The sequence below is a fragment of the Capricornis sumatraensis genome, chromosome 15 (genome assembly GCF_032405125.1).
Source record: "Capricornis sumatraensis isolate serow.1 chromosome 15, serow.2, whole genome shotgun sequence".
In the NCBI taxonomy this organism is placed as follows: domain Eukaryota; kingdom Metazoa; phylum Chordata; class Mammalia; order Artiodactyla; family Bovidae; genus Capricornis; species Capricornis sumatraensis.
Genome location: NC_091083.1, coordinates 49,943,960 through 49,967,379, shown reverse-complemented (window position 1 = coordinate 49,967,379; position 23,420 = coordinate 49,943,960). Strand labels below are relative to the sequence as shown.

At 40.9% G+C, this 23,420-nt stretch overlaps 1 protein-coding gene across 5 annotated transcripts in view; it reads left to right on the top strand.

Moving 5' to 3' along the window:
* Positions 1-2,325: 2,325 nt before the first annotated feature.
* ZMYND11 (zinc finger MYND-type containing 11) overlaps positions 2,326-23,420 on the top strand; it is a 73,984-nt gene continuing 52,889 nt past the window's right edge. For 3 of the 5 annotated variants that reach the window (XM_068987343.1, XM_068987342.1, XM_068987339.1), the window contains exons 1-2: positions 2,886-2,917; positions 16,835-16,969. In XM_068987343.1, the coding sequence (XP_068843444.1) occupies positions 16,854-16,969 (116 nt within the window). In that variant the 5' untranslated portion in view covers positions 2,886-2,917; positions 16,835-16,853. Of the gene's footprint in view, positions 2,386-2,885; positions 2,918-3,586; positions 3,697-16,834; positions 16,970-23,420 lie in introns of those variants that run through there. The other 2 variants (XM_068987341.1, XM_068987340.1) reach the window with 2 other exon arrangements.

Genomic DNA, 23,420 nt, shown 5'->3' with positions numbered 1-23,420 from the left:
CTTTATACGTTTCTCTCCACATTAATCTTACTAACATTCACCTATATTTTCTTCTACCTTTAGAATAATCATTTTGAGTTTCTACAGTTGTATTATTCAAGTCATTTGGATTATTTTAAAGTATGGTGTTTAAGGTAAGGATATGATTTGATTTCGTTTTTTAAAGAAACAAAAATTCCACACCATATGTTGAGTAACCCATGCCCTCTCTATTTACATGATATTTCTTAAAGCAGAATCTGGAAAAAGTGATATGTTGATCTAGCCAGATGTTACTTAAGTGTCAAGTGTCAGCCAGGGTTGGGGAAGAACTTGGAGTGTTGTGTGGGTCCTTCTTTGGGTAGTGCTAAGTCCAAAATCACTGCGGATGGTGACTGTAGCCATGAAAGTAAAAGACGCTTGCTCCCTGGAAGAAAAGCTATGACAAACCCAGACAGTGGATTAAAAAGCAGAGACATTACTTTGCCAACAAAGGTCCATCTGGTCAAAGTTATGGTTTTTCCAGTAGTCATATACAGATGTGAAATTTGGACCATAAAGAAGGCTGAAAGCCAAAGATTCGATGCTTTTGAACTGTGGTATTGGAGAAGATTTTTGAAAGTCCCTTGGACTGGAAGGAGATCAAATCAGTCAATCCTACAGGAAATCAGTCCTGAATATTCATCTGAAGGACTGATGCTGAAGCTGAAGCTCCAATACTTTGACCACCTGATGCAAAGAACTGACTCATTGGAAAAGACCCTGATGCTGGGAAAGATTGAAGGAGGGAGGAGAAGGGGATGAGAGAAGGGGATGACAGAGGTTGGATGGCATCACTGACTCAATGCACATGAATTTGCGCACACTCCGGGAGCCAGTGAAGGACAGGGAAGCATGGTGTGCTGCCAGTCCATGGGGTAACAAAGAGTTGGACACAACTGAGCAACTGAACAACAGCAAAATCTCTGAGACGTTGGCAAGTTGGTGTAAACGATTCCTCACAGCCCACTACTCTCCCTTTCTCTCCTCTCCTTGATACCTCTGTTCCTTGCCCTCTCTTTGCACATAAATTCATGGTATAACCTAAGTTGCATGGAAATAATCTTTTGAGTCTTCTGGGCCTCTCCCCAGCTCCCAATCCCAAACCAGTTGTCTGCAACCATCTTCCCTGCCGATTATTTATTCAGCTGGGAGGAAAATAAAGTAAATAAAACTGTTCTGAAGGGAAAATAGGGCCAAGGGTTAAATTCTAGGCAAAACCACAGAAGAATAAGAGATAATATCTAGGTACAAAAATAAAAGTGATGGCTAAAAATTTAACGGGAGAAAAATGTGCAGTTAGGGTTAGTGATCTCTCTCCTAAAGTATGTTTCCTTTTACACATATGTGATGTCTTACTTGAGTGGCCTCTGTGAAATATGTGTGAACATGCAGTCCTCTATTTTATAATGACTTTTAAAGAAAGATGATTTACTTAAAGCTATTCACCTTTAGAATTCCTGGTCCCACATTCAAAGGCATGGCTTGATTTTTTTCTGACATCTTTAACCCCTCTGCTCGATTTTATTGGCATATATTTATCCGTACAATTAAAATCAGTTAAAATTATTTTATAATGTCCCTTGAGATAACGAAAAACTCTCTGGAATGTATCAGAACCAGGGCCTATGAAAGGCCATGTTTCTTAGAACTCCCTTTCGAAATTCTAACTTAGCCCTAGAGACCAGCTATGAAAGATTGATGAACTGGATTAGACTCCAGCATTTCTCGGACAAGAGTTTTCCAGCAATTTTCGGGTATGCATGCATGTCCAAAGAGAATCAGAGTAGGAAGTTTTGGTTGGTAGGTCTTCCTTCCAAACTCTTATGGACAAAGATCATTAGAGAAAATACTGTGAAATCTATAAGTGTCCTTATGACTGAGACTTTCTTAACCCACATATTGGGATCTCCTCAGGTTGGATCTAGAATTACAAACTAAGAAAGATAACCTCCTTCTCCTTACAAAAACTGGTAGTGTTTTTGCAGAAACGATAATGCTTGCTCCCGTCCTTTCTTAAGACCTGTTTGTGTACACACGGAATGAAGAATTCAGCATTTTCCTGCAATACGTTTCGTTAACAGAATCCAAAGGGTATTAACATCCTTTTGCCGATCTCGCCGATTCAGGCCTCGCTGCTTTTCCAACCCTGTGCCCTCCGGGCCGCCCAGAGCCGGCGCCTGCAGCGCCCGCGGCCGCGGCCCGCGCGGGCGATGCTCCGGGCGCCGGATCTTTGTGCGCCCCGCGCCCGGCTCCGCGCGCCCGCACGTACGTAGCTTTCACGTGCGTGTGGACTCGGGTGCCTGTGTGGGTCCGTAGGAATATGCTCGGATTAGGGAGAGGCGCGGAGCACAGGACGGCGGGAAGGTGGGTGTGGGCGTGTGGGCAGCCCGCCGGGAGGGAGCCCGCGCGGAGCCCCAGCCCGCGGCCGGCGGCGGCCACACAATAAAGCCCGAGGGCGGCGGCGGGCGGTGGGAGGCCGGCGGGCGGCCGCCCCGCTCAGCCCGCCGTGTGAGCGGCTCCGCGGCCCCGCAGGACGCGAACTTTCCCGGCGGCGGCGCCGCAACTCTGCGCCCGGGCCCGGCCCGCCGCTCGGCGAGGAGACCTCGTAAGTGCGGCGGCGGGACCTCCGCGCCCGCCTTGCCGGGTGCTCGCGAGTTTCTGTGGTGGAAGCTTGTAAACATGGCGCCCCTGAGGCGCGGGGTCCAGGCGGGCGGCGGGGGGAGGAGGCCGGGCCGGGGCGGGGAGGAGGGGAGGCCGGGGCGGGGAGCCGGGCCCGGAGACCGCAGCCCCCCCGCCCCGCGCCCCGCCGGCCCGGCCCGGAGGAGGCGGCGCGGACGGCGGGCCGGCGCGGAGGGGCAGGGCCTGGCGCGGCGGCGGCGAGCACCGGAGCATAATGGTGGGGACGCTCGGCCTCGGCGGGGGTGCGGGCGCGGGCGGGGCGCGGGCGGGTGTCCAAGGCGGGGGCTTTGTGAGGCCCGGCCTGGCCGCAGCCTTTCGGGCCGCGGGCGTGACCGCCGCTCGCCTCCGGCCCGCGGAGCTTTGTTCGCGCAGGGCCGGGCCTGCTGGGCCGCCCTTGGCCGGCGGGGGAGGCGGGCCCGCCGGCGGGGGAGGCCCCGCAGGAGCAGGGACGCGCGGGGCCTGCGCGGGCCGCGAAGCCGGGGAGTCGCGTGAGCGCCGCCCGCCAGGCCGGTCCTCCTTGCGGGGCCAGGCCCCTGGGCCACGGTCCGGGTCGGGGTCCGCCCGGACACGGCCCTGTGAGTGTCTGGGGTGGGTAGGGTGGGCTGGGGGCGTCCGCGGCGGCTGGGCAGGTTGGTCGGTCCGCAAGGGCCCAGGCGAGGCTCGGCCCCCCAGGTCCGGGAACCAGGCGGCAGCGAGGCCTCCGCTTCCTCCGCAGACCTCCCGGGCGCTGCACCGCCTGCGTGTCCGCCGCCGGTCCTGCTCGGCTTCAGAAGGGGAGCTGCTAGGCTGCGGCCCAGCGGGCTGGCCCGGGGCCCCAGCTTCCGCGTGGACCGTATCCTCATGCGTTTCTGGCCCAGCGGTGCCCGGTGTTTGTACGGTGGGGGCGTGAGAGCCAGTGTCCATGGTGCTCGGTGTTACAGATCGTGTGGGCTGGCTGCCCGGTGTGTCCGTGGTGTGCGCCTGCTGTTACATACGTGGAAGCCTGCACGATACCTGGTGAGTGTTTGGTGCTCGGTGTCACATGTGGTAGGGACTTGCTACCTGGTGGAGTTACCGTGCCGGGTGACACACCAGGTGTGTGCATACCTGGTATGGGCATGTGATACCCGCGGTCACACACTGTGTGTTCATGGTGCTTCGTGTGCTCCTGTGGGCTGTGGGCCCAGTACAGGGTCCTGTTGAACTCAGAGCCGGCACCCCGTTGAGGGACGGAAGAGATGCTTGGGTCAGACATTGAGAGGCCCAGGCAGGGCCCTCTGAGATTTAGGTCCTGGGTCCTTTGGTCTGCTCACCCAGGTGTGCTGCTTCCTACAGTAAGCAGAGTGCTGTGGAAGCAAGAGACTGGTTAGAAATAATTGTTTGTCTATTCAAAGGCAGAAAGGAAAACCTTTGTTTTCTTTTAGACAGAAATGTAGGAGTTGTAGCTTAGTGACTGTGGGCTGCATAAACTTTTCAGGTTTGGGGGTCATTGATTCTCATTAATGGTTCGAAGCTATCAGGGAAATCGTTTTAGCTACACTTTAAAAGTTTGAGTGCTTTCTGGTAAGCAGAGTTACCTGTGTGACTTTTCTGAATTCTCATTTGTACAGGCAGGAAATAAAATGTGAATTTTGTTCTAGCATGCCATTTTCCTTGTCTTTAGCATTGGTTACAGTCACTATTTTGAGGGACTGTCCTTTATAGACGGCCAAGTTAGAAAGTTAGAGGTCAGAAAATATGATTATGACAGACTCAATAAAATATTTTTCTTGCTTAGCTCAATGCATGATTAACAGAGGATCTCTGTTTTTTGTGGTACTTTTCCCACTTATATGTTGTTTATATGAAAACAATTTCCCTTTTACATTTTGTAATTGGGCAATTTATTTTTTCAGTTACCTGTTGCCATGTGCTTAAATAAACATACATGTAAATATTCCCAACTTTACAAAGACAAATCAATTAAAATGTTAAAATTATCTGCTTATTTCATAGGCAGTATTCCTAGGATATCACTGTGTTGATACTTTGCATGTCTTGTTGCATGTTTCCATGAATTGCCCTGTGTGTGTGCACACTTTCACCCTTTTGTAACTGTACCCTCTTTTCCTTTAAGGGTTGTTCACATAGTGTGTAAGAGAGACGTTCATACCCTTTGGCATACCTAAAATGAGATACTAATTGAATGTAATTAAGAATTTTAGCATTCATAATAAAGTATGGAATGCTGTCTGACTGTTGCCTAAAGCCCTAAACCTCTGGTGGAAGATTTTGTTCACCTACCTCTGTGATAAATCGCTTCAGTTGTGTCTGACTCTTTGGGACGCCATGGACTGTAGCCCTCCAGGCTTCTCTGTCCATGAGGATTCTCTAGGCAAGAACACTGTAGTGGGTTGCCATGCCCTTCTCCAACCACCCTTCAGTTGAAAAGCAAAGAGGCTGTGTCTGGAAAGGGGAAAATGTTAAGGAGAAGAGTCAGGCTTGAAAAAACAGTTTCACTGTTTCAAAACCTTAACTTGAACTCAATAGTGAATTTTTTTTACAGGTTGATTAGATTTTTTGGTAATTGATTAGAGGTAGTATACCAGCAGAGTTTGAGGCCGGTGGCTTGGGTCTGAATCACCTCTGGCCTTTACTAGCAAAGTGACCTTGGACAAATTATTTAAATGTGCTTTGCCTGGTCTCAGTTTCCCCATCTGAAAGAGCTTAATTGCTAGCACTATTTCTTACCTGATGACGTTCAGTTACTTTCTTTCAGTGGCATTGTCAGAAGTTCAAAAAGTTTAAATCTGCTTTGGTACAGTGTGGTCTGTCCTCCTTTGGTCTTGAGTTTTGAAATGTTTGGGTATCCACAGGTTTGTTACATAACTGAGTACCATGATAAAAATAGGTATCATATATTGTATGTTTACTAAGTCTCAACCATTTCACAAAGTTCTTTATGTATACTATTCCACTTTTAAAAATCATACATATGATCATCTTAAAAGTATGGCAGTCTTCCTTTTAATTGCGAAAGGTCTGACCTCCTTGTAGCACCTCCAAACCCCTCAACACATACATATTCTCTCATAAGTGAATGAAGTAGTAGTGAATGAGAGAATATAATCCCTGTAACATAAAAGTTTGAGAATCTCTATGATTAGAGTTGAAATGATAGAAATGAACGTAATGAAAGGGAGATAAAATTCAAATCTAGATACCCAGCAGTATGATGTAATAACTCACATGTAATGTCTTAAACATATGTACTCCCTTAAGATTTTTTTATGTGCATGTATGTGCCTGCTATTACTGTTTCCAGTTAGAAAATTCTTGAAAAGCTATTTATAGGCATACCTCAGAGATACTGTGGGTTTTGTCTAGACCACCACAGTAAAGCAGATACAATAAAATGAGTTGTGAGTTTTTTGGTTTCCCAATATATATATTTAAAAGTTATATTGAGACTATACTGTAGTCTGTTACGTGTACAATAGCACTATATCTAAAAAATGAACATACCTTAATTTAAAAATACTTTATTGTTAAAAAATGCTACCCATTATCTGAGCCTTTAGCGACTTTTAGCATCAAAGATCACTGATCACAGATCACACTAACAAATATAGTAATAATGAAAAAGCTTAAAACATTGCAATAATTAATGAAAAAGCTTAAAATGTTGCACTAATTACTGAACTGTGACAGAGAAACAGAGAGAATGAATGCTGTTGGAAAAATGGTGCCAATAGACTTCTTCAATGCAGGATTGCCAGGAACTTTTAATTTGTAAAAACAGTATCTGTGAGGGGCTACAAGGTAAAGTGCAGTAAAACAAGGTATCCCTGTAGTCTGTATTGTGAAAATACTATACAATATTTTATATTAAAATTACTTACAAATGCAAATAAATAGTATGAAAAATTAAATAAAATATTTATTTGGAAATTAAGAAAATATTTATAGAGAGCAGTATGTATCTAGTAGGCAAATTTAGCAAATTGTTAGGCTTAGATACTCAACTCAATATTACAAATCTAATTTATGTACAACTAGTAAATATTTAGACATTTAGCTAATCTTTCATTGTATTTTGGCAGCATGCTTTCTATTCAGTCAATACATAAATGGCTAATATTTGCCTAACTTTATGTGAAATTAAAGAACAGAGATGAATAGAAATGACAATGGAATACTGTCATAATAGGATCTTTAAGGGATCATATGGACTCATCTGTTCTTTAGAGATGAGAGGAATATGTTGAGCAGATTACCCTGTGTTCTTATATAGTAGTTGGAAAAATGTGTTTTGCTAAGAACTTATACACAGTATTTGCTTTTTTGTAAACTGAATAACATTTAAGTCTAGTAAACGAATTTTAAATAACTGCTTTTATAAAGTTAGTTGTTTTGTAAGAGCACATTAAAATATATTGACATTACTTATAATAAGTAGAATATGTTTTAATATCTTCAGTTCATTCATTCGGATTGTTATTTATTGAGACTGCTTTATACTAGACACTTGGTAACAATTTACTGAAGCAAGTGAAATAAGGTATAACAAGAAATTAAGTACAGGTGCTATAGAACCATATATGTGAGTTAAGGTATGTTGTATTTGAGCTGAAATTACTTTTGAGGTCTTAACACTGATTTCAGATTCATTCTAATTTTAACTTTGTGACTTTCATTAGCTACTTGATGATTTTTAAAGGCAACTTTATTATGGGTAGTAATTTTTTTATTCTTGTGTTATTATCTAAGCATTTAAATGAAAGGTAGACCCACTTAAAACTTTAATATCTTTTTGTAATTTGACCTCCTTGTATGCTAAGTAAACTTAAAATTTAAAGAAAGACGACATCTTTCCTATCCATTTATCATGTAAACAAAAGAAAGATACATACAAATATTTAGAAGTGTATTGAGAGCTCGTTGTGCAGTGCTGTGCTTGGTCGCTCAGTCGGGTCCGATTCTTTGCGACCCCATAGACTGTAGCTCACCAGGCTCCTCTGTCAGTGGAAATTCTCCAGGCGAGAATACTGGAGTGGGTAGCCATTCCCTTCACCAGAGGATCATCCCAACCCAGGGATTGAACCCAGGTCTCCTGCATTGCAGGTGGATTCTTTACCATCTGAGTCACCGGGGACTAACTTTCTTGCTAACGGTTTTGTCTTGTGTTACATGGGGCAGGCATTGTCTCAAGGAATCTTCTACTGTTCCCGTTGCTCGATAAGTTCACTTTGGCTTGAAATGGCTAATTTCTTATTTTTAACTCTTTATTTTATATTGGAATATAGCCAGCTATCACTGTTGTGATAGTTCAGGTGGACAGTAAAGGGACTCAGCCATATATATACAGGTGTCCATTCTCTCCCAGGCTCCCCTCCCATCCAGGCTGCCACACTGGACAGTTTGCTGTTCTATACAGTAGGACCTTGTTGGTTATTCCTTTTAAATATAGCAGTGTGTACATGTCGATCCCAAACTCCCTATCTCTTCCTCCTATCCTTCCCCACTGGCAGCCATGTTTCTTCTCTAAGTCTGTGGATCTGTTTTATAAATAAGTTATTTGTATAATTTCTTTTTAGATTCTGCATATAAATATGTCATATGGTATTTCTCCTTGTCTGTCTGACTCCACTCAGTATGACAAGCTCTAGGTCCATCCATGTTGATGCAAATAGCATTGTTTCATTCATTTTAATGGCCGAGTACCTTTCCATTGTATATATGTACCACATTTCTTCTATCCAGTCCTTTGTCTATGAACTTTTAGGTTGCTTCCATGTCTTGGCTGTCATAAACAGTGCTGCAGTGAACATTGAGATACATGTATCCTTTTGAACTTATGTTTTTCTCCAGATATATGACCAGGAGTGGGATTGCAGGGTCATATGGTAGCTCTGTATTTAATTTTTAAAAAACCTTCATACTGTTCTCCATAGTCGCTATACCAGTTTACATTCCCACCAACAGTGTAGGAGGATTCCCTTCTTTCCACATCCTTTCCAGCATTTATTGTTTGTGGATTTTTTGATGATATCCATTTTGACAGCTGTGAAGCAATATCTCAGTGTAGTTTTGATTTGCATTTCCCCAATAACCAGCACTGTTGAACATCTTTTCATATGCCTTTTGGCCATCTGTATGTCTTCTTTGGGGAAATGTCTGCTTAGGTTTTCTGCTCATTTTTTGATTGGGTTATTTGTTTTGGTGGTGTTAAGTCTCATATGTGTTTGTGTTAGTTGCTCAGTCTGACTCTTGGTGACCCCATGGACTGTGTAGCCCACAAGGCTCCTCTGTCTATGGAGTTCTCCAGGCAGGCATACTGGAGTGGATTGCCATTCTCTTCTCCAAGGGATCTTCCCAACCCAGGGATCTAACCCAGATCTGCATTGCAGGCAGATTCTTTACTGTTTGAGCAACCAGGGAAGCCTCATGAGCTGTTTGTAAATTTTGCAGACTAATCCCTTGTCGGTCAGGTCATTTGCAGATGTCTCTCTCAGTCTACAGGTTGTCTCTTCTTTTTGTTTATTGTTTCCTTTAAAATAGATCATTTCTTGAAAGTTACTCCAAGTACGGAGGCTTCAGGATTTAGAAGGGGTTTGTTGTCAAAAAATAAAATAATATGAAACGTGGTGAGGAGAGAACTGATCAACTGATTGGTAGCATGCCTAGGTTCAGATCGTGCTGATGCTCATCAGTGGGGATATTACACAAGATTTTCTTATATTTAATAGCTATAAGAAGTTTTTTTTAAGAGAAATACTCTAAATGAAGGCTAAACTATCTCAGCTTGAAAGTTATTATGAACACTAGTTTTTTGGTTTTGTTTTTTGGTAGATTCTTGATTTATCTGCTCGTTGATTGCTTTTCTGTTTCAAAACTGCATCTGAGAAATGCTGTTAGAGAGATAAAGTTCTTAATTTTCAATTGAGTTTTGACATGAAGCCCTTCTCGAATTAATATGGAATATATCTACTTCAGTTGGCCAGTACTTGTAGGAACAAGTGAGATTGATTTATTTGGGCTTGCTATTGATAGGTGTAAAAGTTTCTTGGGGCATTTTATTTACCATTAGCAATGTTATCTTTGTAGAAATTAATTAACTATTTATTTTAGGCTGCACTGGGCCTTTGTTGCTGCGTGTGAGCTTTTCTCTAGTTGTGGAGAGGGGTACTCCCTAGTTGTGGTGTGTGGGTTCTCTCACAGATGTAAAGAACAGACTTATGGACATAGTGTGGGGTGAGGAGGAAGGAGAGGGTGAGATGTAGGGAGAGAGTAACATGGAAACGTGTATTAGTATGTAAATAGATAGCCAGTGGGAGTTTGCGATATGATCCAGTTCAGTTCAGTCGCTCAGCTGTGTTGGACTCTGCGACCCCATGGACTGCAGCATGCCAGGCTTCCCTGTACTGATTCAGGGAACTCAGGACAGGGCTCTCTGTAACAACCTAGAAGGGTAGGATTGTGAGGAAGATTCAAGAGGGAGGGGACATATGTGTACCTGTGGATGATTCATATTGATATTTGGCAGAGACCAACACAATACTGTAAAGCAATTATCCTTCAATTAAAAATCAATAAATAAAATTTAAAAATATTGCACTTAGTGTAATGTCAAAATACCTTATGTTTTTTAGTTTGAAGTAGATACATTCTTATTCTGCACATTTAAGTAGGCTCCCGATTATAATCAGTATTTGTGTTAGATTGTTTTAGTTCAGAAACTTCCATTTGAGTAACTTGAAAGTTAAATTTTATTTTATGATTATTGAAATAAAAAGTTGTAGTCTCAGTTATTTCCAAGTGAATTAAAAGCTGAACAGCTACCAATACAAAGTTAGACTTTGTCTTGATTCATTTCCATATTTTAAATAAATCCTAATGAAAAACACTGTTGTAAACCTTAGTTGCTGTAGTGTTTGCATCTTTTAAATAAATTCTTTGGGATTTAGGGCAACACGTGGGAAGCTCCTGATAGTACACTGGTTCTCAAGCATGACTGAGCACCTGAATTTTTTTTTTTCTTAACAAGAACATTAAGCCAGAATCTCTCGGGATGGTTCTGGGCTCTATTTTAAAGTTCCAATTGGGTTTTTTTGTTTGTTTGTTTAACTTTTTAAGTTCCACATTTTTTAAGTAGTCCAAGTCTATATGCCTTCTTCTAGAAAGTTCTTTTGTAATGGCTTATAGATAATGATGTACCCTGTGATGTTTAGCTGCCTGTCTTAGAAATTATTTTTCAGGAATCTTAATCTTGAAGTTTCCTAGAGAGGATAATCTAAATGACCTGAAAAATAAATGTGTTCCAGAAGAAAACTAGTAGTCTTTTCAGGTTCCTCACAAATACTCTGGCATTGTCGCTTTGCTGATGATCAGAGGGGCCGGATAGCAAAGGTGGGGTTGGTTAGTGTTGCCTCATGGTCCTGCATTGTGTCTGGGACATTGATGTCCAGGCTGCCCCCCAATTCAGTGTCTCTGAGATTTCCTGTAGTTTGAGCAGCAGCCTAGTGTTCTGCAGGTTGTGGAGTAAGCTTGTGACCTTGACAGGCATCAGAAGCACCTAGATGTCTTTCCCTGGGCAGTCATTATGCCAGCCATGGTGAAGTTGTGCCTGCAAGTGAGACTTAGACCACCTGAGGAGGTTTTCCTGGCACTGCTGTCTTAGCAGCCTGAATATTCTTGGCTTTTGTCTGCATGTCAGGTGGTCCTTGATGTTCCTCCGGATTGGAAGTGTCGTTTCCACTTACAGGGTAGGAGCAGAGCAGGAGCAGCTTCATTGTCTGAACCGAGGCCCAGAGAAATCCAAGGGAAGAAGCCTGTGAGCAGTGAGATTCACTGCCACTCCAGTCACCGGTGACCGACACCTGCCTTCTCGTGTTTTCGCACGTCTACCAGAGGGCTTCCTGAGGACCTGTGGAGTGTCTGATAATTTCCACGGGTTTTTCCTCTTTCCTCTCTAGTGTAGACTCCATCAGTCTGCAGAAGTCAGGGCTTTTAGAGGAGGAGGAGTGACCTGGAGAAGCCTCCTTTGGCTTGGTGCTGACTGTTGGTGTTGTCTTCAGCAAGTTCTGAACTGGTCATTTGTTCTTCCAGCTGGTTGGTATAGCTTCGTCTGCAGTTCATTTCCCATTGACATCAGTCCTCTCAGGTTTTTCTAATTATTTTAAAGTATTTCAAGTCAGATTTTCTTAAATAAACATAATTTTCTCGGTTTTAGATGACCAGATACAGTGAGGAATTATGGTGTTAGAATCCCATTTTAAATAGAATATTCCTATAAAATTGGACTTGAAGAATAGAGTGGAAAATGTTAGATGAGTATACTATTACAAGTCTGTTTGCTTCTTACTCATTATTAAGTAACATCTTTTATTCAGCATCTGTAATTATCCCTATACCTGCTGCCTTCTATTCCCAAATTTTTCTGGAGTTCTAGGCAAGCGGCTTGCTTTCGTCACTGTTGTTCAGTTGCTAAGTTGTGCCTGACTCTTTGCAACCCCGTGGACTGCAGCATACCAGCCCTCCCTGTCCCTCACTATCTCCCGGAATTTGCCCAAGTTCATGTCCATTGAGTTGGTGATGCTATCCAACCATCTCATCCTCTGCCACACCCTTCTCCTTTTGCCTTCAATCTTTCCCAGCATCAGGGTCTTTTGCAGTGAGTAAGCTCTTCGCATTAGGTGGCCAGAATTAAATTAGAACTTTAGCTTCAGCATTAGTCCTTCCAGTGAGTATATAGGGTTGATTTTCATTAGGATAGACTGGTTTCCTCTCGTTGCAGTCCAAGGGACTCTCAAGAGTCTTCTGCAGCACCACAATTTGAAAGCATCAATTCTTCAGCGCTCAGCCTTGTTTATGGTCCAACTCTCACTTCTATAGACTACTGGAAGGACCTTAGCTTTGACTGTACTTCCCTATGTAAATTTGACCTTCCTTTGTTTGGCCAGAAACATACAATTCCTGTATTCATTGTGTGTCTTCACTTTTTGCAGAGTATATGTTCATCAAAGATGTTTGTTTTTGTTTGTCCGCTTTTGGGGGGAGGGTCAGAAAGGTCTTTTACTCAGCATCCTAACATCCATGATCTAAGGGTATCCTTCTTAAAGCAAATCACTCCTACTTGCCTAAGTTTAAAAAGTTACTGCCGTTGAAATTACATGGAAATCCACGCTGGACTTATTCTGGACTTCGGATCCTGCGTGGTTTGATCTTAGATTCTGCCTCTCTTGCCTCTTTTCACACAGCACCTCTCTTTATGACATTCCAGCCACTGTCTTTTCTCCCCTTAAAATATACCAAGTCTTTCTCACTGTGACCTTTAACTGGAAATTTTTACGTTTTGACTACATTTACCCATTTTTTCCCCACCTTCCCTGCCTTTGGCAACCATTAGTCTGTTCTCTAAATATATAGGTTTGGTTTTTTAAAAAAATATTTGGCTGCACCAGGTCTTAGTTGCAGTGTGCAGAATCTTCGATCTTTGTTTTGGCACCTGGGATCCTTTAGCTGTGGCATGCAGACTCCCAGCTGCACCGTGTGGGACCTAGTCCCCTGACCATAGCAAGGGATCTTTGCCACCGGACCACCAGGGAAGTCCCTATCGTGACTCAGTTGCAGTGAATATGGTGGCACAGCTATCTCTTTGAGGTAGAGTTTTCATTTTCTTCAGATAAATACCTAAAAGTGTAATTACTGGATCATAATGGGAGTTCTGTTTTTCTTTTTTTTCTCCATTATATTTTATTACCTGATATTGGATATAGTTCCCTGTGCTATACAGTAGGACCTTGTTGTTTATCTATTCTGTATATAATTGTTTGCATCTGCTAATTCCGAACTCCCATCCACGCCTCCCTCATTCCTCTCCACCTTGGCAACCATAATTTTGATCTCTATGTGTCTGTTTCTGTTTGGTAAATAAGTTCCTTTGTGTTATATTTTAGATTCCACATGTAAGTGATATCATGTATTTGTCTTTGTCTGATTTCATTTAGTATGATCTTCTCTAGGTCCATCCACGTTCCAGCAAATGGCATTATTTCATGCCTTTTTTATGGCTGAGTAATTTCCATTATTATATGGACCATATCTTCTTTATCCATTCATCTGTTGGTGGACACTTAGGTTGCTTTCGTGTCTTGGCTACTGTAAAATAGTGCTACTCTATGAACATAGGGGTGCGTGTATCTTTTTGAATTAGAGTTTTCTCCAAATAAATGCCCAAGAGTGCAATTGCTGATGGTAATTGTATTTTTAGTTTTCTGAGGAACCTCCCTACTGTTTTCCATAGTGGCTTCATCAATTTACATTCCCACCAACAGTGTAGGAGTGTTCCTTTGTCTTTACACACTCTCCAGCATTTCAGAGATTCAGAACAGCCAACTCAGTATTGAAAGAGAGGAACAAAATCAGGGCCTGATACTACCCAACTTCAAGATTTATTATAAAGATATAATACTTAAAACAGTGTGGTATTGGTGAAGTAACAGTCAGTTGCATAGATTAGTGGAACAGAATAGAGAGTTAATTTTGGTTAAAGGCTTAGGTTTGTGTTTAGGCTCATTTTTGTATGTGTGGATGTCCAGTTGTACAGCAACGCTTGGTGAACAGACGGCTTCATTGCATTGCGTTTGCTGCCTTGTCAGAAATGAGCTGACTCTGACACTTAACAGCTGGTAGGTCTGTTTCTGGGCTCTCTCTTCTGTTCTAAGTCTGTGTGACTTGGATAGCTAGATCTCAGAAATCTTGGTTTTAACTTCACATCTGTTTTCCTGAAATGTAGCGCTGGTTAATTCTTTAATCTTGAATTTAATCATTTCTAGGAATTAAGTGACATCACTTTTAGAATTTCTGCTACCAGTCTCTACTGTATTCTCCTGTTATATAATAGTTATATTTGCTATTTATTTTAGTGTTTGTAACTGTTAACTTTGTTATTATATATTTTCTATATTTCTGAATAAAGTATTTTTAACTTTACCTGTGTGTATTTTGAAAACATCTTATAAGTTGAGTTACGTGTCAACTGTACCTGTTTGTATTCCATTGTTTGACTCAGGGATTGTAATATGCATCCAGGGATTGTAATATGCATCCATGATTTAACATACTTCCCCTTGAATTAATATAATAAGTACCACTTAACATAAAATGTGAGAATTTACAATGACATAACTGCTTACTATCTCTCCCCTCAGGTGTATTATTCTTGTCATCCATATTGTTCCTCTACATATGTTTAAATCTGATGATACCTAACAGTTATTTTTATGTTTGTTTAAACAATCAGTTATCTTTTCAAGACTTAAGAAATTTTATATTTTCCCACATTTACCATTTTGTAGTGTTACTTAATCTAGAAGTAATGTCTCTCTGGATTCTCACCGCATATATTTTGGACCATTTGTGTCGTATATGATATTATAATTAGTAGTGCCATGTATATGTCAAATTTCCTCTGCTAGTTTTATGTTATTTTCTGTCAAGGACTAGAGTTTATACATTTAAAAATACTTCATTGTGTTTAGCACAGTGGGTATTTGTATAATCTGACAAGTTGTATTATTATGGTTCACCATTAGATGTCACTTTTACCAGTAAATTCCTCATCATAATGTTACTGGATTTGGAAACTTGACATACCTGTACTAGTGCACTTAAACTGAGAAGCTTCTGTATGTTTTAAAGTTACAACTTTTTAGAAAAAGACACATTTGTAAATCATAATTATAATTTAAAAAATCTTCTAGTTTCATATTTCAGTCTATACTGCATCAACGAATTATCCTGAAGTTTTCTTTAAAACTTAAATGTTGTCGTTACTGTTTTGATTCTGAACTGATTTTGTAATTCTGAAAAGAACTCTTATTTCAGGAGCCTAGCTGGTCCTAGATTCACCAGAAGTGAGTCTCTGTTAAGCTTTGGCAACTGCTGGCTCTCTCTGGGTTTTTGGAGAAGGAGGGAGAACCGACTTAGTCATGAAAAGAAATGTGGAGACGGGGAAAGGGGTTTGTGAGGCTCTGCTGACTCCCCGTAGCACAGGGAAGCGCGGAGGAGGAGTGCTTCTTCCGGTTGAAGGATCAGGCCAGGGAGAGTTCAGCCATCCCCAGAGCTTTTTGCTCGTCTGTCTTACGTCTTTGGGCCTCAGCATCTCTCCGGCATCGTACCCTGTGTGCCTTAGGGCTCAGGTGTCTCGTTGCCCAGCAGGTCTGTGCCCGGGCCCAGTGGGGAGTTCAGACGTGTGGCCTCTTCATATTGTACCATCGCTCAGCAGACATTGAGGCTGCAACTCTGTTTTTTCCCCCTAGTCTTGCCAGGATGTAGCCGGTGGCTGTTTGCCTCAGTCTGTTCAGAATATAGAAAGCTGAATAAATTAACAATGTTGATTCCTTATAACTTAATGAATGGCCGGCACCTGAACCTTTCTGATAATGTGGGTCCTTTCATGTCATCCACTGATATACCAACTGCCACCCTTTGACACCTCAGTCAGAAACAACTGTTCTGTACTTTCTGTTTGTGGTCTTATTTTTCTTTAAAGGAATGTTGTTTTTATCTATCAGTATGTCTATATTGAATAAAGATATTCACTCTTTGCGACCCCATGGACTGTAGCCCACCAGGTTCCTCTGTCTGTGGAATTTTCCAGGCAAGAATACTGGGCTAGATTGGCATTTCCTTCTTCAGGGTATCTTCCCAACCCAGGGATCAAACCTGGGTTTCCTGCATTGCAGGCGGAGTCTTTACCGTCTGAGCCAGCACGGAAGCCTCTTTCATGATGAAGTACCTAATAATTTGGATATTTAGTTTCTATTTTGCATTGATCTGTCAAATTACACAGAATGTAATATCAAAAAATGAAATTTTATGTAGTAATATTTTTGCTTTATAATAAATTTTATGTGTGTATTTCTTTGGCATATTGATATAAGATGACTGCTCCTCCTTTTTGGGCAGACCTTTTTGACTATTGGTCTTTTAGTGTCATTCTTTGTGAAGTAATGAAGTGAACATTTTTATGGAGTAATTGGTGATGTGGATGGTAGGAAATAAAAAGTTGGCTGTACTATATAGTGAGGTGCTGAGTGTTAACTCACTTGTATTAATGATAATTGATTTGGTAATCTGTGCTTTTCCCTTATGTTTCCGTATATTGCTACAGCTAAAGGAGTAAACAGGTCATGGCACGCTTAACAAAAAGACGGCAGGCGGACACAAAAGCTATCCAGCATCTTTGGGCAGCCATTGAGATTATACGGAATCAGAAGCAAATTGCCAACATTGACCGTATTACAAAGTAAGTCATTTTATACAGACAGATCTCTCAAATTTTACATGGAATTTTAGGAGAAAAGGTCCAAGAATCATTTGCTTATTTATTATGTTAGTCAACATGTATTACAAAGTACTAGTCACTTTTTGCCTTGTAGGATTGTAAAGTTGTTAGGGAAATACTGAAACATGCAGAAGCACCTTGTGTTTAGAGGGTATATAGAATACCAATGTGTACTACTTCCAATGGTACGCTAATACATTTATAGTTACCGCAATTTTTTTAACTCTTGAAAGCCAGTCTTTATTTAAGTCTTTTATCAAAAGGCATTTGGTTAATTACTTTCTTTTATGTAAACCATCTAAAAGTCTACTGGTCATTGTTTATTTTAATGTGTGAATAATATATGCTACTATATAATGTGGTGTAGGTACAGTAAATAACTTATTAGTTTGTAGTACACTAACCAGAATTTTCAACAATTTCATTCTGTATTTTTAAGTTGCAGATAGTATATCTTCAGCTGAAAGAAGGAAGTTCTTTATTTTATTTTCCATTGCTCTTTATCTTGATGGTCCAAGATTCAGAGTAGCAAAAAATCCGACTCCTGTATGAATACTCTGTTTACATGTTATGTACTAATTATAAGGGAATCTGCAAATAGAAATTGATTTTGTTTTGCTTTGTATTTTTAAAGGAATACAATTAAATTAATCTTTTTAAAATGTTTGAATTTTTTAGAATAATTTAGATAGAATTTCTTTATACTTATTCTCTGACACATCCTTTAAACGCTAACTATGAAAATGGAAAACAGATGATTTACAAAAGCTCATTTAAATAAGTGGTTATTTTTGTCCTTGTTAATAGGCAACAAAGTTAAGTAATATATGTTTATATTTCTGTCACTTAGTCATACTCTAGTGAAGAGGTTTATAAAGGTGACTTAAGAGGGAAAGGCCAGGAGAAAGAAAGATGGTGTTGCATGTTGCTTTAACTCTGTCTCATCTCTTTGGATGTTTTAAAGTTGCCCATGTACAACTCGCTCCTATAGGTGACTCGAAGGGGAAGAAATAGGTAACAGCTGTGTGGAAAATAAGGATAAAATAATAGTATATAATAATTAAGTTACCTTTAATATTGGTGATATTGGAATAAAATATTTTTAAAAACCTCTAAGTACAGAAATATAAAAGTATTTTCCTATGGTTGGGATTTTGAAAAAAGCCAACATAGTTTGTTTATATCAAAATTTACAGATGAATGGTGGAGATAAGATACTGTTCTTTGGATTTAATTTTTAAAATTCATTTAATCTTGACTGAACTATTTCAACTTACAGGCTATCACTTCTTATTAATCCATGGCATCTTTCTCTAAAGCTCTAGGGACATTCTCTAAGAACCTGTGGGAATCTCCAGGTGAGGTGTTCAGAGTTTGTCTGACAAGGTTGCTGACATGTGTGTCAGAGTACTCTTTGGATGACCAGCTTGTGTGTGCTTATTGTATACGTGTTACATTGTGAGACTCGCAGAGGCTGTTGACAGCATTGCACCCTTCTTCTCGGTATGCACAATGGACTGGGTTTAAACATTCTCTCTTCTCCTTTGCTTATCAGTACAGCCTTAAGGGTGCCAAGGTTTATTTTCCTTCATGTCCAAAGGTTCGTCCATAGGTCTTAAGATAGCTAAGAATAAATTCATTTATCTGTCAGTTAGTCATTGTTGTATCTGTCTTATCTAAAGAAAATCAGAGGATGTGTGTTTGAGAGGTTTCTGGTGTTCCTTCTGCCTCGTATGAGTATGCCGTGTCTCTTTTTAGCACGGGATGCATTCATAGCATCTAGTACTTTCATAACACTAGTCACATGTAATTATTTCCCTGCGAGACTGTCAGCACCAGAAAGGAGCTGTCTAGATAACTGCCTAGCCCAGTGGTGTGTCTTCTCAGCAGTGTTAATTTCCTTGCTTGTAACCCTTGCCAAGGTAAGGTAGAAAGAGGCATTGGACTGTGACAGGAAGTCAGATCTTTTGCTTTAAAACCTAATCATCTTATTCTGTTTTCTAAGTAGGTAGATACTTCTCAAACTTTAATGTTAAGTCAAGGTACTCAGTTACAACTAAGTCTGAGCACAGAAGCGTCTTTCCATCTTTATCAAATATCTTAAGCTACTGAAGGCTTTAGTGGAGTTACTATGAAGAATGTATATGTAGTCATTAAGTTTCATCCTGTATTTGACTGGTGAGCGACTCCCTAAGATAAAAGTTGCACAGTTTCAGTCACACATTAAAAGTTTTGGGCTTTGGGGTCATGACTCTTTATACTTTGAAGTCTGGCAATCCTAAACACTAATGTAGTTTACCTCTCGCTGTATAATATTTCAGTTCTGCTTTTTTTTATTTGAAATGTCTTTTTAAAGATATTTTCAATTTATGTTTCTCATTCATTTTTTTAAAAATAATAGCAATTTTGTTTATTTTTTGGTCACTTCACATGGCATGTGGAATGTGGGTTTTTAGTTCCCCAACCAAGGATAGAAGCTGCCACTGCTGCAGAGGAAGCCCAGAGTCTTACTGGGGCTGCCAGGAAGTCCCTCTCATTCATCTTTTTTTGTTTTTGTTTTTTCTTTGCAATTTATTTATCTAAGGACTTGGTTCATTTACTCTGTGGCTTCTTATAGTCTGCCTTTGCGATTGCATCCCTGTGGTGTGCCTTATCCTTTGCATCTCATGGAGGCTACTAGAGATCTTTTCAAGAAAATTAGAGATACCAAGGGAACATTTCATGTAAAGATGGGCACAATAAAGGACAGAAATGGTATGAACCTAACAAAAGCAGAAGATATTGAAAAGAGGTGGCAAGAATACACAGAAGAACTATACAAAAAAGATCTTCATGACACAGATAACCAAGATGATGTGATCACTCATCTAGAGCCAGACATCCTGGAATGCGAAGTCAAGTGGGCCTTACAAAGCATCACTACGAACAACGGTAGAGGAAGTGATGAAATGCCAGTTGAGCTATTTCAAATCCTAAAAGACGATGCTATGAAAGTGCTGGCACTTATTATGCCAGCAAATTTGGAAAACTCAGCAGTGGCCACAGGACTGGAAAAAGTCAGTTTTCATTCCAAATCCAAAGAAAGGCAATGCCAAAGAATATTCAAACTACCGCACAATTGTACTCACCTCACATGCTAACAAAGTAATGCTCAAACTTCTCTGAGACAGTACGTGAACTGTGAAATTCCAGATGTTCAAGCTGGATTCATAAAAGCCAGAGGAACCAAGATCAAATTGCCAGCAATCCATTGGATCATCAAAAAAGCAAGAGAGTTCCAGAAAAACATCTACTTCTGCTTTATTGACCACGCCAAAGCATTTGACTGTGTGAATCACAACAAACTAGAAAATTCTTCAAGAGATGGGAATACCAGACCACCTGACCTGCCTCCTGAGAAATCTGTATGCAGGTCAAGAAGTAACAGTCAGAACCTGACATGGAACAACGGACTAGTTCCAAATCGGGAAAGGAGTACGTCAAGGCTGTATATTGTCACTCTGCTTATTTAACTTACATGCAGAGTACATCATGCGAAATGCTGGGCTGGGTGATGCACAAGCTGGGATCAAGATTGCTGGGAGAAATATCAATAACCTCAGATATGTGGATGACACCACCCTTAAGGCAGAAAGTGAAGAACTTCACTTTCTTGATGAGCCTCTTGATGCAAGTGAAAGAGGAGAGTGAAAAAGCTGGCTTAAAACTCAACATTCAGAAAACTAAGATCATGGCATCTGGTCCCATCACTTCATGGCAAATAGATAAGGAAACAGTGGAAATAGTGAGAGAATTTATTTTGGGGGGCTCCAAAATCACTGCAGATGGTGACTGCAGCCATGAAATGAAAAGACGCTTGTTCTTTGGAAGAAAAGCTCTGACCAACCTAGATAGCATATTAAAAATCAGAGACATCACTTTGCCAACAAAGGTCCCTCTAGTCAAAGCTGTGGTTTTTCTAGTAGTCATGTATGGATGTGAGAGTTGGACCATAAAGAAAGCTGAGCAGCGAAGAATTGATCCTTTCAAACTGTGGTGTTGGAGAAGACTCTTGAGAGTCCCTTGGACTGCAAGGAGATCCAACCAGTCAATCCTAAAGGAAATCAGCCCTCAATATTCACTGGAAGGATTGATGCTGAAGCTCCAATACCTTGGCCACTTAATGCGATGAACTGATTCATTGGAAAAGACTCTGATGCTGGGAAAGATTGAAAGCAGGAGAAAGGGATGACAGAGCATGAGGTGGTTGGATGGCATCACTGACTTGATGGACATGAGTTTGAGCAAGCCCTGGGAGTTGGTAACGGACAGGGAAGCCTGGCGTGCTGCAGTCCATGGGGTTGCAAAGAGTCGGATACGACTGAGTGACTGAACTCAGCTGAGTAGTGAATCCTAGCAGCGTGAGACTTCTTCATAGGTGGTAATGTATTTCATTTGGCAAGCTTAGTACTAAGCCTGTTGTACAGTGGGTAGATTCAGTAATTCATTAAGGATTGTGAAATAGTGATAATCTATCAAATAGTTTATCTTTCTTTTTCAACTGAAACACTTCTGTAAGAACATAAGCTTCCTACTATGTAGGATGTGGTTACCATGTGGTATGGCTCACATTGAAAGGGAAGAACAACTGATTCTTTTAACTAGTGGTTTTCAAAATAACATCCTCCAGTGGCAACCAAGTAGTTCATTCTGGTGTATTTCAGCCCGTTTCTGTTGTAATCCCTATTGATGCTTAACTTCCCTTCTTTGACCAGTTGGAGCCTCTTCATGTTGTCTTGTGAAGTTCCTCTCTGCTTTCTGATACGACAGGTTTTTTTCGGGCTCATCTAGGATACACCTTGCCCCAAGCCTGGATCCACTGATTTCTCCAGGGGACGCTGGTTTCTTGCAGTTAGAAATTGTGTCTCAAGAGCATTTTCTGGCCCTCAGTGTGCTTGTTGCTACCAGGTCCAGGTTGGTCTCTCTATCGAGGCCTTTAAGTGGACCAGTTAGGAAATACATATAGTTGTAATGAATTCATACTGATATTTTCCCCTTGAATTTATGGCTACTGGTTTTTACTGAGCTATCTAAAATCTTTCCCTTCTTTCTAACACAGTAAGAGTCATGATTCTTAAGGACACTATGGGTGGTGCATTTTAGATGTCATATAGTTAACTCAGTTGTTCCATCCAGCTATGTCCCAAGCTGTTTGAGAATACCGTCACTGGTGCTGGAACTGACAGCACATCTCATGGAAACCAGACAAGCCGTTTTACCCTCTCTGAACAATTGTACTGCTTCTAAACTGTCATAGAATGTACCAATTACATATCATACTTGGTACTTAGAGCTGGCATTTAGTCTTACTTCTCCAAGTGTTTGTTTCATGCTTACCACTGACATATGAAGTTCATTCTCTAGTAGTCTTTAAAGAGAAATTTTTCACTTCCCCACTCTGCAGTTTTATTGAGATACAATTGGCATTATCCATGTTGTTACAAATGATGGAATTGCCTTCTTTTTATGACTGAATAATATTCTGTTGTACATGTATACCATGTTTTATTGATCCATTTGTCTCTTGATGGACCCTTAGGTTGTTCCCATGTCTTGGTTGTTGTAAATAACGCTGCTGAGAACACGAGGGTACAGAAATCTTAAGATAGTGATTTCATTTTCTTCTGATAAGTACTCAGGAGTGGGATTACTGGATCATATGGTAATTTCTGTTTTTAATTTTTTTAGGAAGCTTGTTACTGTTTTTCATGGTGGCAGCACCATCTAGTAGATTCATAATCAAGAATTCCTGGGGTCAGAGTTTTGAGTTCTTGCATGTTAATAACAGTTGGTCTGCAGCCTTTTTACTTGAAAGTGAATCTGGCTGGATATAAAATCTTTAGCTTTTTTCTTCTTTCTTTGAAGTTCTTATATATGGCTTAAGGCATCGTTGTCAGCAAATCAGATACAACTTGATTTTCTTTCTGCTGTGACTGTCCTTTTGCCTAGATTCACAAAGAATTTTTATCTTTGAAGTCTATTAATTTGACTGTGTCGGTGTTGGTCATTCTGGGTTGTTTTGTTGGGTATACAGTGTCCCTTTAAAAATGTATTTTGAATATTGCAAATTTTAATTCAAAAATTGTACAACTGACCCTTGAACAGCCTGGATTGGACTGTACAGGTTCGCTTCTCCCATGTGCCATAGGGCTGCATGCTTCAGGGTTGCCTGACTCCAGGTGTGGAGCTGCACACACTCAGGGCTGACTGTAAACAGGGATGCAGATCTTTGACTGCACTGGCTGTGGCGGGCTCTGACCCCTATAGGTTCAAGGGTCAATTGTATATATATATCATTGGTGGACTTTTAGTATCTTATTTACTTGTTGTTTTTGGGGGCTTTTTCTTATACTCTGTTGGTTTCTTTTCCTGT